This window comes from Myxine glutinosa, chromosome 5 (assembly GCF_964187855.1).
Source record: "Myxine glutinosa chromosome 5, kmMyxGlut1.1, whole genome shotgun sequence".
Lineage (NCBI taxonomy): Eukaryota > Metazoa > Chordata > Myxini > Myxiniformes > Myxinidae > Myxine > Myxine glutinosa.
In genome coordinates this window covers 186,743,994-186,757,417 of record NC_136265.1, presented here as the reverse complement: position 1 = coordinate 186,757,417, position 13,424 = coordinate 186,743,994, and the positions used below count along the sequence as shown (strand labels likewise).

The window sequence follows — 13,424 nt, the reverse complement described above, 5'->3', positions numbered from 1 at the left end:
CATCACAGACAGTGTGGATGACGTTTATGTTTTCTAACGTACAGTCATTGTTCTGAGAAGACCTCTAGCGATCTTTGCGTCAATAACGTGTGTAGGACCCACGTGATCGGATCACTGACTCAACCAATCACTTTTTTTCACTTTGATCACTCAATTTCATCAATGGATAATTGCTAATGTCATACCAATCATTATTTGATCTCACATACCTTAGAATATATGCCAATGTATACATATACACAAAGAATATATATTAGGGGGTGCTTACCTTAATTCGTTGTGTAGGGGTGCTTAACTTAATTATTTGTGTATATATATACATGTATAATATATATACATATACACAAAGAATTAAGTTAAGCACCCCCCCCGTTTTTTTACAACCTCGCACATTACAAGTTTGTTGTCGTCAAAACAGTGTAATATACCCATGATATTGCTATATTTTCTGGAGAAGTGATATTATGGTCACATAAAAACATAACAATCATGCCGTTTTCAATATTTTATTCTGAATAATTTAAGGTGAAATTTTTTGGGAATTTTAGGCATATTTTCACCTCAATTTAAGTATGGAGCTATAGGTCCATCACGGACAGTGTGGATGACGTTTATGTTTTCTAACGTACAGTCATTGTTCTGAGAAGACCTCTAGCGATCTTTGCGTCAATAACGTGTGTAGGACCCACGTGATCGGATCACTGACTCAACCAATCACTTTTTTTCACTTTGATCACTCAATTTCATCAATGGATAATTGCTAATGTCATACCAATCATTATTTGATCTCACATACCTTAGAATATATGCCAATGTATACATATACACAAAGAATATATATTAGGGGGTGCTTACCTTAATTCGTTGTGTAGGGGTGCTTAACTTAATTCTTTGTGTATATATAATATATAATATATATACATATATAATATATAATATATATACATATATAATATATATACATATATAATATATATATATATATATATATACACACACATATATACACACACACACACACACACACACACACACACACACACACACACACACACACACACACACACACACACACACACACACACACACACACACACACACACACACACACACACACACACACCATGACCAAAAGTATGTGGACACACCTAATTAGTGGATTTGGCTGTTTCAGCCACACCCATTGCTGACACGTATATATAATCAAGCACACAGCCATGCAATCTCTACAGACAAACATTGGCAGTAGAATGGGCCATACTAAAGAGCTCAGTGACTTTCAGCGTAGCTCCATCATAGGATGCCACCTTACCAACAAGTCAGTTCATCAAAATGCTGCCCTGCTGGAGCTGCCCCGGTCAACTGTAAGTGCTGTTATTGTGAAGTGGAAACGTCTCGGAGCAACAACAGCTCAGCCGCAAAGTGGTATGCCAAACAAGCTCACAGAACAGGACCGCCAAGTACTGAAGCGCGTAAAAATTGTCTGTCCTCGGTTGCAGGACTCACTACAGAGTTCCAAACTTACTCTGGAACCAACATCAGCACAACAACTGTTTGTTGGGAGCTTAATGGAATGGGATTCCATGGCCGAGCAGCTGCACACAAGCCAAAGATCACCATGCGCAATGCCAAACGTCGGCTGGGGTGGTGTAAAGCTCGCCGCCATTTGACTCTGGAGCAGTGGAAATACGTTCTCTGGAGTGATGAATCACGCTTCACCATCTGGCAGTCCGACGGACGAAACTGGGTTTGGCGGATGCCAGGAGAACGCTACCTGCCCAAATGCATAGTGCCAACTATAAAGTTTAGTGGAGGAGGATTAATGGTCTGGGGCTATTTTTCATGGTTCGGGGGAGGCCCCTTCGTTCCAGTGAAGGGAGATCTTAACGATACAGCATACACTGACATTCTAGATGATTGTGAGCTTCCAACTTTGTGGCAACAGTTTGGGGAAGGCCCTTTCCTGTTTCAGCATGACAATGCCACCGTGCACAAAGCGAAGTCCATACAGAAATGGTTTGTCGAGATCGGTGTGGAAGAACTTGACTGGCCTGCACAGAGCCCTGACCTCAACCCCATCTAACACCTTTGGGATGAATTGGAACGCTAACTGCGAGCCAGGCCTAATCGCCCAACATCAGTGCCCGACCTCACTAATGCTCTTAACTGAATGGAAGCAAATCCCCACGGCTAGTGGAAAGCCTTCCCAGAAGAGTGGAGACTGCTATAGCAGTAATGGGGAAGGCGAGCACATATGGGTGTGATGTTCGGCTGTCCACATACTTTTGGCCATGTGGTGTATATTGCTGGGTGTGAATGGGAACACATTGATGGCGATCTTTGCTGCTCAACTCTCATCCTTAATTAGAGAGAAATGGTCTCGTTGATGGTTATATCCAGAAAGCAGGATGGCGGGATGCATTGAGCACTCAGCAGTGTTGTGGAAAATATTGCAGGAGGTGAAGAAGGAAAATATCGCAGGAGGTGAAGAAGCAAAGGTTGCATGGCAGGATTTGGAGAATGTGTATGGATCGCTGCCACATGCCGTGGTCAAATATGCCACGTAAATATTTTTGGGGGAGAATCAAGGATTTTCTGATGGTGTACCGTATTATGATCAGTCTTGGATGACGATTGTGACACATCCGATACAACAGAAGGCAGAGATTGGAGCTGGACATTTCAATGGAGTCTGCATGTCTCCCATCTTGTTTGCTTTGGTTATGAGGTTGTTGATAGTGCTGAGAGTGGATATAGGACAGGGGCAAAGCTGGCCCCCGATCTGAGTGTGCCAGAAATATCTGCATTTATTGATGATCTGCCAGTTGCCTAGCCTTCAACTGATGCAGCAAGGAAGGTATTGGAGCAGTTGGAAAGGTCGATCGTGGGGAGCCGTGCATGGGTAATTTTTTCTTTTCATTTCAAATTGATGCAAAAGTTTCGTTTTCAGTACCAATTTGAAGTTAAGGGCCTATAGAACAATTTTGGTTTGAGTGTCAAGCACTCAGATAAAAAAATGGGGCTTCTGGGGACGTGGCGGGTCCCCGACCACGGGTCGCTCTTTGGGCGACCCCCGACCAAGCACATAATTTCCCACAAATAGAATTGCTGCTCTCTTTCCGGCACTGCTGTTCCATCACTGTTCAATAATGTGGGCAGGGTGGAGGAAGAAAGGGAGAAGCTTGTACAGTGCATGGTTTTAGGAGGATTGGTTTGCCAGGGAAGTTGAAGACCTGGTGTTTGAAGCTTGGGTTGATGCCACAAATTTTGCGGCTGTTAATGATTTATGGCGTGACGACAGGGCATGCAGAGAGAATGTACGAGTTGGTGAGTGGGTTTGAGGTTTCAGGAGTTGGTTGCGAGTACACGTTTTTGACAAACATTGCCTTTTATGCAGAATGAAGAACTAGTCTTGCTGGCGAAGGTGAGTGTTGATACGTGTCGGCGGGTAGGTAGACCAGTGGATTAAATCAACAAGACTTCTTTGATGTGTGCTAATTGCCATAGGAAGCAAGGAGAAACTGACATTTTGGGCAAAAACCCTTTGTTGGGGAAGAAATAAAAAGCTTTTCCTTTTTTGCCACAATCTATGGACAGTGATGACTGGGGGAATATAAGGTGGTGGGGTTGTGGCATTTGAGTGATTGGTATGGTATGGCACAAAAAAACAAATACACAAGTGGTGCCACCCACACAGTCAGTGCTGGAACATTCAAGTCACGCTACATTCCAAGAACAGCAATGACTTAATCGAGTCAAAAATAGCAACTTCACACAAGAGAGTGGCAGCATTATGAGTCCAGTACACTTGCTGTAATCTAAGCATTCCAATTTGAGTTTGTTATTTATTTTTAAATAGAAGGTTACAGGAGAAGCACGAGACCCATATACACTCGGACTGACCTCCCATAGCAAAGGAAGGGATAAGTCAACCAGAAATTAACGAACAAGCTCCACATGTAGACCGGGCCATGGTGGGAAAGCAAATTATCGTGTCCTGAAGGTCATTAACGAGCCAGCTGGGTTTTTAACCAGCAATCAAACATTGACATGGAAATTCTCCTGAGACCAACTCGACTTCCTGAAGATAATCCAAATATTTAACAAGCGTTACGCCGAGGTCCCCCGTCGGTGAAGTGATGTGAGTTGACAAAGTGGAAGATGCAAGGCGGACATCTTGGATTTTGACGTGCCGACACAATTTTCAATAGGGTTCTTCCTTATGCTTAGATACACCCACACACCAGATTAGAAGTTGGTACTTCGCTTATTTTTCAAGATATTCCACTCAAGGTTCAGACATACATGGCGGCGGCCATCTTGGATTTTGACGTGGCAACCCAATTATAAACAGGGTTCTTGCTTTTGCCGAGATACACCCACACACCAGATTAGAAGTTGGTACTCCGCTTATTTTTCAAGATATTTCGCTCAACAATGTTCAGACATATATATGGTGGCGGCTATCTTGGATTTTGACGTGGCGACCCAATTTTCAATAGCGTTCTTCCGTATGCCCAGATACACCCACACGCCAGATTAGACGTTGGTACTTCGCTTATTTTTCAAGATATTCCACTCAAGGTTCAGACATGCATGGCGGCGGTCATCTTGGATTTTGACGTGGCGACCCAATTTTCAATAGCGTTCTTCCTTATGCCTAGATACACCCACACACCAGATTAGAAGTTGGTACTTCGCTTATTTTTCAAGATATTCCGCTCACAAGGTTCAGACATACATGGCGGCAGCCATCTTGGATTTTGACGTGGGTTGCACCCACACACCAAATTAGAATTCGGTCCTTCGCTTATGCACGCACGCACGTTCGCACGCACACACGGATGGAGGGGAAAACCATAGTCCCCCTTTCGCTCCGCGGTGCGACGGGGGACAATAATGCTGCCTTCAACGGGAATTTAAGGCCAAACCTCTGGGGACCCTGGTCTACTGTACTCACATCATGCCGATCTACCGATCACCACATTTCAGATTGCACAAATTAAAGGAAACATGCGTGGCATGGTGAACCCGTTTAGCAACGTGGCGTTTAGCACAAACGGCTAAATGGCAAACCCATCCTTCTGCACACTGTAGTTCCATAGACACCAAATAAGGTCTTGTTTGTAAAGCACAACTCAGACACTACAGCAATATTCAGCAACAAACCGTGTTAACTGCAGCAGTAAACCACCGAGATAAGAAACTCTATTGACATCTCGTCAAATTATACATTTTTTTGCCTCATTTGAGGAAATTTTTTGCCCCAAGCCGATTTGAATTGGCAAAGACAAATATAAAGACAAATTTGTGATTAATTGTTTCCCTATGAATCATTGATTAGAAAACATAAAAAACGTGTTTATAAAGATAAAGTTGTTCAACAAAAAAATATATATACAGTCACGTGAAAAAGTAAGTACATCCCATGTAAAGTTTTGACTTTTTCAACATATTTCAACATACAGCTATTTGATCTTCATTTCAACAATATTGATAGATAAAGGTGATGTAATATAACAAATATCATTAAACATTTACATTTTGTAGTCCATTGTATAATTTAAATAAACAAATGCAAATTTCACATGTGGAAAAAGTAAGTACACCCTTGGCTCTAATAGGTGGTATTGCCCCCTTTGGCAGAAACAACCTCAAGTAGGCGTTTCTTATAACTGTCTACCAGTCTCTGACATCGACTGGGAGAAATTTTTGCCCACTCCTCCATGCAGAATTATTTCAGCTGTGCGATGTTTGAGGGGTTTCTTGCATGCACAGCTCGTTTCAAATCCCCCCACAACATCTCGATGGGATTTAGATCCGGGCTTTGACTTGGCCATTCCAGAACCCTCCATTTATTTCTTTTCAGCCATTCCTTGGTGGATTTACTGGTATGTTTAGGGTCATTGTCATGTTGCAAGGTCCACCTTCGGTTGAGCTTCAACTTTCCGACAGATGGCCTCACATTCTCGTCAAGCACCCTCTGGTACAATGAAGAATTCATAGTGGATTCTATGATGGTGAGCTGCCCAGGCCCTGATGCAGCAAAGCTGCCCAAACCATAATATTTCCACCACCATGCTTTACAGTTGGTATCAGGTTGTTGTGGTCAAATGCTATCTTTGGTTTTCGCCAAACATGTCTCCTGGTACTGTGGCCAAATAGCTCTACCTTTGACCCATCTGTCCAGAGCACATTGTTCCAGAAGTGCTGGTCTTTGCCTAGGTGTTCATTGGCAAACTTTAGTCTTGCCCTGATGTTCTTTCTGGACAGCAAAGGTTTCCTCCTGGCACACCTCCCATGTAGATCAAATTTGTGCAGCCTCTTTCTAATGGTAGACTCATGCACTTTGACATCAACAGTGGCAAGAGCTACCTGTAGGTCCCGTGATGACATTCCGGGGTTCTTAGAGACTTCTTTCAGCATCTTGCGGTCCGCTCTCGGGCTGAACTTGCTGGGGCGGCCTGGCCTGAACAAGTTGGCAGTTGTTTGGAATCTTCTCCACTTGTGGATGATCTTCTGGACAATCGAATGATTGATTTCAAATTGTTTGGAGATCTTTTTAAATCCGTTCCCAGACTCGTAGGCATCAATAACCTTCTTTCTGAAGGCCTCAGAGAGCTCTTTTAATCTCGGCATGGTGACGCCGCACACTTCAATAACAAAGAGCAAACCAAACGAAATGTCTGAGGTTTAAATAAGACAGGTTCCTCCAAGATCCTCTCTCACGATGTTCTAATCATTTGCACCTGAGCTGGTGCACCTGATTTTAATTTTAGGTCTTTGAAGTAGTGATAAATGTAGGGGTGTACTTACTTTTTCCACATGCGAAATTTGCATTTATGTTTATTTAAATTATACAATGGACTACAAAATGTGAACGTTTCATGATATTTGTTATATTATATCACCTTTATCTATCAATATTGTTGAAATGAAGATGAAATAGCTGTATGTTGAAAAAGTCAAAACTTTACATGGGGTGTACTTACTTTTTCACATGACTGTATGTATGTATGTATGTATGTATATATCTGTGTGTATGTATATATATATATATATATATATATATATATATATATATATATATATATATATATATATATGTATATACATACTTACACACACACACACACACACACACACACACACACACACACACACACACACACACACACACACACACACACACACACACACACACACACACACACACACACACACACACACACACACACACACACACACACACACACGCAGAACAGTTTATGTTTTGTATCCCAATGATAGGCCGGATCTGGATTCGTACCTGAACCAAAATCAAATCGGCTTGTTCTTGTCACACACACAACCTCTCCACCAAATTTCGTCCAAATCGGTCCACAACTCTGAGATATCCTGCGATATATCGTTTTTGGTCCCATCTCCCAATGGTGAAGAATCACTGAAAAATTCTGCTTGCCGGATCCGAATCCCGATCTTCACCAAAATCTAACAATTTTGTCCGTGTCACATACACTACCTCTTTGCCAAATTTCGTCTAAATCCGTCCACAACATTTTGAGATATCTTGTTCACAGACAGACAGACAGATGGGTGAAAACATAACCTCCGTCCAGCTTTGGTGGCAGAGGTAACAAACATTGATGCAACAGACAGGAGTGAGGTTCAAACTGACACTGGCTGGGTTCGGGCAGAACACAAGAGCTGTTCAAACGGAAGCGTTTTGGTGCTCTTTCCATGCTTCAGACAATTCAATGAAAGGTCTTAAGAAATGTGAATAATTGGCAATTGCAGAACATTTTCAACAATAAAAAAAGCAACTCTCAGCAAGACATTAAACATTCACCAAATTGCTTTCGTTCCCTCGAGATTAAAGTCAACTCGCTAAATGAGAAAAGGGAAACACAAAGCGGTGGCTAACAAGGACAGACCTTTAAAAGGGATGAGTGGAAAATATGAACCAAAGGGGTTAATTATACAAGGAAAGGAAGAGTAGATCAAACTAAATGGAAATTGTAAGAACATGGTTTTATGGTTTAATAAAGGTATATAAAACCAGCATGGTGCCAATAATGCAGAACAAATGGTTTATCACTCCAAAACATTGTCAGAAGCAGCAACAGAAGTCATTACAGCAAACAAGTCGGCACCGAGAGCAGACCACAAGGCCAGAGCGCGTCTCACCTGCATTGACAATTGCGTCAACTTCAAGTAACGTGATGTCACCCTTAAAAAGCGATATTTTTTCATTGAGTGCCTTCTTGGTTTCACATTTTCTGTCAACTGTTTGGGATTGGAAGGGGAGGACACAGCAAGGTACACGTCTGAAGTCAAAACTTGAAGAATGCAACCTCCAACCCTTCCAAGAGTCCAATTACATTTATTGCATCAGCAGTTCAAACAAGGAAAAGCAAAACAAACATTTGGCAAGATAAGGTAATTGAAACAAAAATCTGCCAATTATTATTATTTAAAAAAAAAAAAATCCCCAGTTAAGTAGTAACAGTGAATTTCATCAACCGAACGTTAATATGAGTACATTTACTGCTCTGGGAAAGGTGAGGGTCACATTTCGAGCACGAGTCCTCTGACAATGTGTACTGCTCTCACACCCCTCTGAACCCTCAAGAAGACCTTGGCTGTACCCTCCACTCTGCAACCACCTCGATTTTTAAAATTTTCTTTAGCTGCGCTGCACAGTTCCCCTCATTCTGATATGGCTGTCTCTGTCTCTGAACATGGACCAACTTTTAACCACCCTTACAGACTCTCTGTTCCCCATATGTAGGGGTTTCAACTGTTACCATTACAAATTGGCTGGGAATTGGCACCTCTTCAACCAGCCATGGCAAGGAAGCAAATGACTTCGGTAACTCCATGGGCCTAAATCAATCTGTGAACTTTACGTCCCAGATTTGAGCCAATGGCAAATCCACCCTTCGGAACTTAGTGATGACCAACTTCCCAGCTAAATTCTCCTGCTCCAATTAGTTCATCTGATCACATGCTCATAAGAGTAAATATCTCTCCGGCTACTTTCAGAGAGCTACCTCAGTGCTGGAGAGTCTGGCAGTTGACACAAGATGACTGGCAGCAATTCCACTCCAAGACTACTCTTCCATCTACATTTGCCCTATTAATGGCATCTGGGAATTCTTCCACAGAAGCCAGCTCTCTATTATGCACAGATTTACCCATCCTTTCACCAATGGTACACTGAGTTCTGTGGTGAGGCAATTGCCTTCAAACAATTTGCCTTCTCCTCCTGGAAGACAAATACTCTCAATGGCAACCTCAGTTCACACCACAAAGCCTGCAAGAAGTATGTCCACTCTCAGGAGTCAGAAAACATCTGGCCAACCTCAACGCTGACCTCCTAAACCTGTCCTTCCTCCAAAACCTGGTGGCACCTTCTTTGGTGCATGCAGGCATCACCTCCATCCTTTGGCTCACTTCAAATGGTACCACAGCTGACTCTGCTTGTGAGAAAGCTAAATGCCTTGCCCTAGCTCTCTAGAAGTACCTAACTGCTTCTGCACACTATATTTCTCACTTGAAAAGGTGCAGAAGTTTCTGGCAACACTAGACTCCGATTCTGCAACAGGGTCGGATGGCATCAGTGCAATGTCCTAAAGATTGCTGTGTCACTCTTGCACCTCCACCCTCTGTTCTGTTTACCCTACCATTTGCTCTGGATCACCTCCTGTGCACTTGTAAGTCAGCAAACATTACTGCAATACATAAACATGGTGCAAAACAAATCCTAGTTAGACATATTAGCTAACTTTTAATTACAAGCAAAGTTATAGGATCTATCATCGCAGTTAACACCAAAGTCTTCCTTTTCTTCAACAGCCTGATCTCAGACAATCAGTTTAGATTCAGACCCAGTCATTCTACCCTGGACATGCTGCTTCTGCTCTCCCAACAACAGATGGAGGACTTCAATCTCAGACATGATCTATCAGGGCCATCTCTCTATACATAGAGCAGCATTTGACATAGTCTGTCACCCTGCCTTGCTCTCCAAAACTCCCTGCCTATGGCATCAAAGGAGAGCTCCACACATAGCTTACTGGCATCTCCACTCTCAGTGGGATCCTCTCATCTCCTTTCTATTGAGGATGGAGTGTGCCCCAAAGTGCAGTATTTAGGTCCAGTCCTGCTCTTGATCTCCATCAATAAACCTTCCGATTCTCAGCAAAATCCTGCTACTCTCTTTGTTGACAACTTCACCCTCTAATGTGACGTTCCGCAACCTATGGGTCTCGACCCAATGTTTGGGTCACGAAGGATTTTCAATGGGTCGCACACTATCGTTTAAGAAATCGTGGGAAAAAACAACTTTATCGACGATTTACTTTTCCCGACTGTACAGAAGAGATCAAACGAACGCCGACACAAACTTTATAGTGTGGACTCTTCTACTGCGCTGTACCGATGTACCGCGCATGCATCCGGTCAGTCAGATCATACGTTTAGTTTCCGGCACGCGAATGTCCATTGCTTTTCATTCGAAAGATTGAGCTGTGAGCGTAAGGTACTCGCCATGGTTAGAGAGTATCAGCCTGTGTTCCTGAACTATGGGTTCACCTTGAATATCGATAAGCACAATGTTCATCGACCACAGTGTGTGATATGCCTTGACGTGTTGGCCAACGAGCCCCTCAGGCCCAAAAAGCTAAAACGGCACCTCGAGAAGAAACATGGAGATCATGTCAACAAGTGACGGGAGTTTTTTCTCCGGAAAGAACGCGAGATGAACAACAGCAATCAGTAATGAGTTCGGCTGTTTTTCCGTCGAAGGGACTGACCAAAGCCAGCTACCTGGTGGCGGAGAAGATAGCCAAAGAAAAGAAACCGTACACTATTGCGGGTAAGTTTTTTGTTTTTTTTTGTAAAAGTATTTCACTGCATTGGCGGTTTGTAGGTTCATAAAGTAATACATGGCACTGTAAGTATAGTTAAATTTAGTTTTGCATTTCGTTTTTAGAATATTGAAGTGTCGGGTTCTTGCTTACTATTACTCGTGCCATGTATACATTGGTATATCACAACTTCGTAAGTTTTATTGTTTGTTGCAATACAGCCATTCTTAAACTTTGCCTCTTTTTTAAAAGTACATACGGCAATCACATCGTACATATTGAATTTTTATAATGCCTTGGAACAGCGGTTCTTAACCTAGGGGTCGTGACATACGCGCATACGCGAACAAAATAGTGTGTGGTATGTACCTTTGTTAGGTTCCTAAAAATGGGCTCAACAAATTGATGTTATTTATGACCCCTTCATGACCCCCAGGAAACCCCAAACAACCCCATTGGGGGGTCGCGCCCAACAGGTTAAGAACCGCTGCCTTGGAACAAAATCAAGATTAATCACAAAGTGAAAGAAAGGTTCATGTGTTTTTTTTTTTTTTTTTTTTTTTTTTTTTTTTTTTTTTTTTTTTTTTTTTTTTTTTTTTTTTTTTTTTTTTTTTTTTTTTTTTTTTTTTTTTGTATACAATATCGAGGCTCGTGAAAGAGCGAACATTAATCACACAGAAAGACAAACCGACACATAAAACATATAACATAGGGAGCGGTAGACAAGATGGGGAGAGAGGGGGAAGGACACAAACACAACATTTGAGAGCAGGGACCGAGAGACATGGAGACATCGAGAGATCTGAGAGAGGGCGAGGGCTTTGGGGGGGGGGGGGGCGTGGGAAGGGGGCAGTGGGAGAGGTATAAAACATATGGACACTGCCAGGACTTCCAGGAAAGAAGTTGGAATTTCAAACAAGGTGGATCTGGGGTGAATTAGCGGGGGTAGAAAAGATCAAGGTTTTGGATGGGGGAAGATAAGAGATGGTGGTGAACAGCTGTTTTAAAGACCTGGAGGGAGGAGTGGGATTGAAGGGAGTGAGGGAGTTTGTTCCAGAGGCGGGAGAAAAGAGGAATGAAAGAGTGAAGGTGAGCGGAGAGCCGAGATTTCGGCAGTTTAACCATCAGAGGGTTGCTGGCAGATCTTGTGCGACCTGCAGGAATATTTGGGGGACAGAGCACAGAGAGAGCTGGGGGTGCAAGGCCGGAGAGGAGTCGGTAGAAGACAGAAAGACCACCTACCTGCCTGCGGTGAGTGAGTGAAAGGCCCTCAGAGATAGCTTCATCGCGGGAGATTCCAATAATTCTGAAAGCTTTGGTTTCAACAGCGTGAAGCCGAGCTAGGTGTGAGGCAGGAGCACCGGCCCATAGGGGAGAACAGTATTCCATTGAGCTGCGGATGAAAGCCTTGTATGTGGTGAGGAGCTCAGGTGTGCCGAGGAAGGACTTCGCACGACGGAGGATGCCCAGTCGGCGACTGGCTTTGGAGGCCAGCTTGGAAATGTGGTTTTCCCAAGAAAGATCATGGCAGATAGTGAGACCCAAAATCTTGAGCGACAGAACTTCTTGGAGAGGATTGTTGAGAAAGTAGATGGGAGGGTTGTCCAGTCGATCTTTTCGGAGAGACATAGTAAGAGTGTGAGATTTGTCAGGATTGAAAGACATGTTCCACTTGTTTGACCAGTCTGTGATTTTGTCCAGGTCTTCAGAGAGTGAGGAGGCAGCAGACTGCCGATCTGAGGGAAGAGGAATGGAGCGGCAGAGAGTGGAGTCATCAGCAAAGAGATAGAGAGGATTTTCGAGAGAGTCAGAGAGATCATTGATGAAGACCAGAAAAAGCACGGGGCCCAGAACACTGCCTTGGGGAACTCCAGCCTGAACAGGAAGAGGAGATGAGAGAAACCCATTCAGGGCCACACGTTGACGACGACTAGAGAGGAAGTCCGCCAGCCATGCGTGGAGATTTCCATGGATACCAAAGGAGGAGAGTTTGGTGAGCAGAGCGGGGTGCCAGACCGTGTCGAAGGCACGTGATATGTCGAGGGAGACAGCTCTAATTTCCTGTTTGGCATTGAGGACCTCCATCCATTGTTGAGACAGCAGAAGCAGCATGTCCAGAGTAGAGTGACCTGGTCTGAAACCAAATTGATGATCAGAGATCAAGCCATTGGAGAAGAGGAAAGATTTCATATCAGAAGCAATGATGGATTCCATGACTTTGCTGATAATTGGGAGAAGGCTGATTGGTCTGTAGTTGCTAGGATCTGTTTTTGCACCTTTTTTGTGCAAAGCGGTGATGTTGGCTGATTTCCAAGCAGATGGCAGTTGACCTTGAGCAAAAGAGAGGGTGAAGAGAACAGAGAGAGGGTGAGATAGAGCAGCAGAGCAGGATTTTAGGACCCGTGGGCTGATGCCGTCGGGTCCAGTTGCAGAATCAGAGTCGAGGGTTGACAGAAACTTTTCCACCTTGTCAGGAGGAAAGGACACGGAGTCCAGGAGCAGCAGGGTACGACTGGGTATGGTGGGTACAGAGAGGGATGGGTTTGGGACACA

The 13,424-nt window shown here is 43.5% G+C and overlaps 1 protein-coding gene across 6 annotated transcripts in view; it reads right to left on the bottom strand.

Moving 5' to 3' along the window:
- The window catches only part of MACROD1 (mono-ADP ribosylhydrolase 1), a 193,258-nt gene that overhangs the window by 114,308 nt on the left and 65,526 nt on the right, over positions 1 to 13,424 (bottom strand). For all 6 annotated transcript variants that reach the window (XM_068115275.2, XM_078779261.1, XM_068115276.2 and 3 more), the window contains exon 3: positions 8,188 to 8,286. In XM_068115275.2, the coding sequence (XP_067971376.1) occupies positions 8,188 to 8,286 (99 nt within the window). The remainder of the gene's footprint in view (positions 1 to 8,187; positions 8,287 to 13,424) is intronic.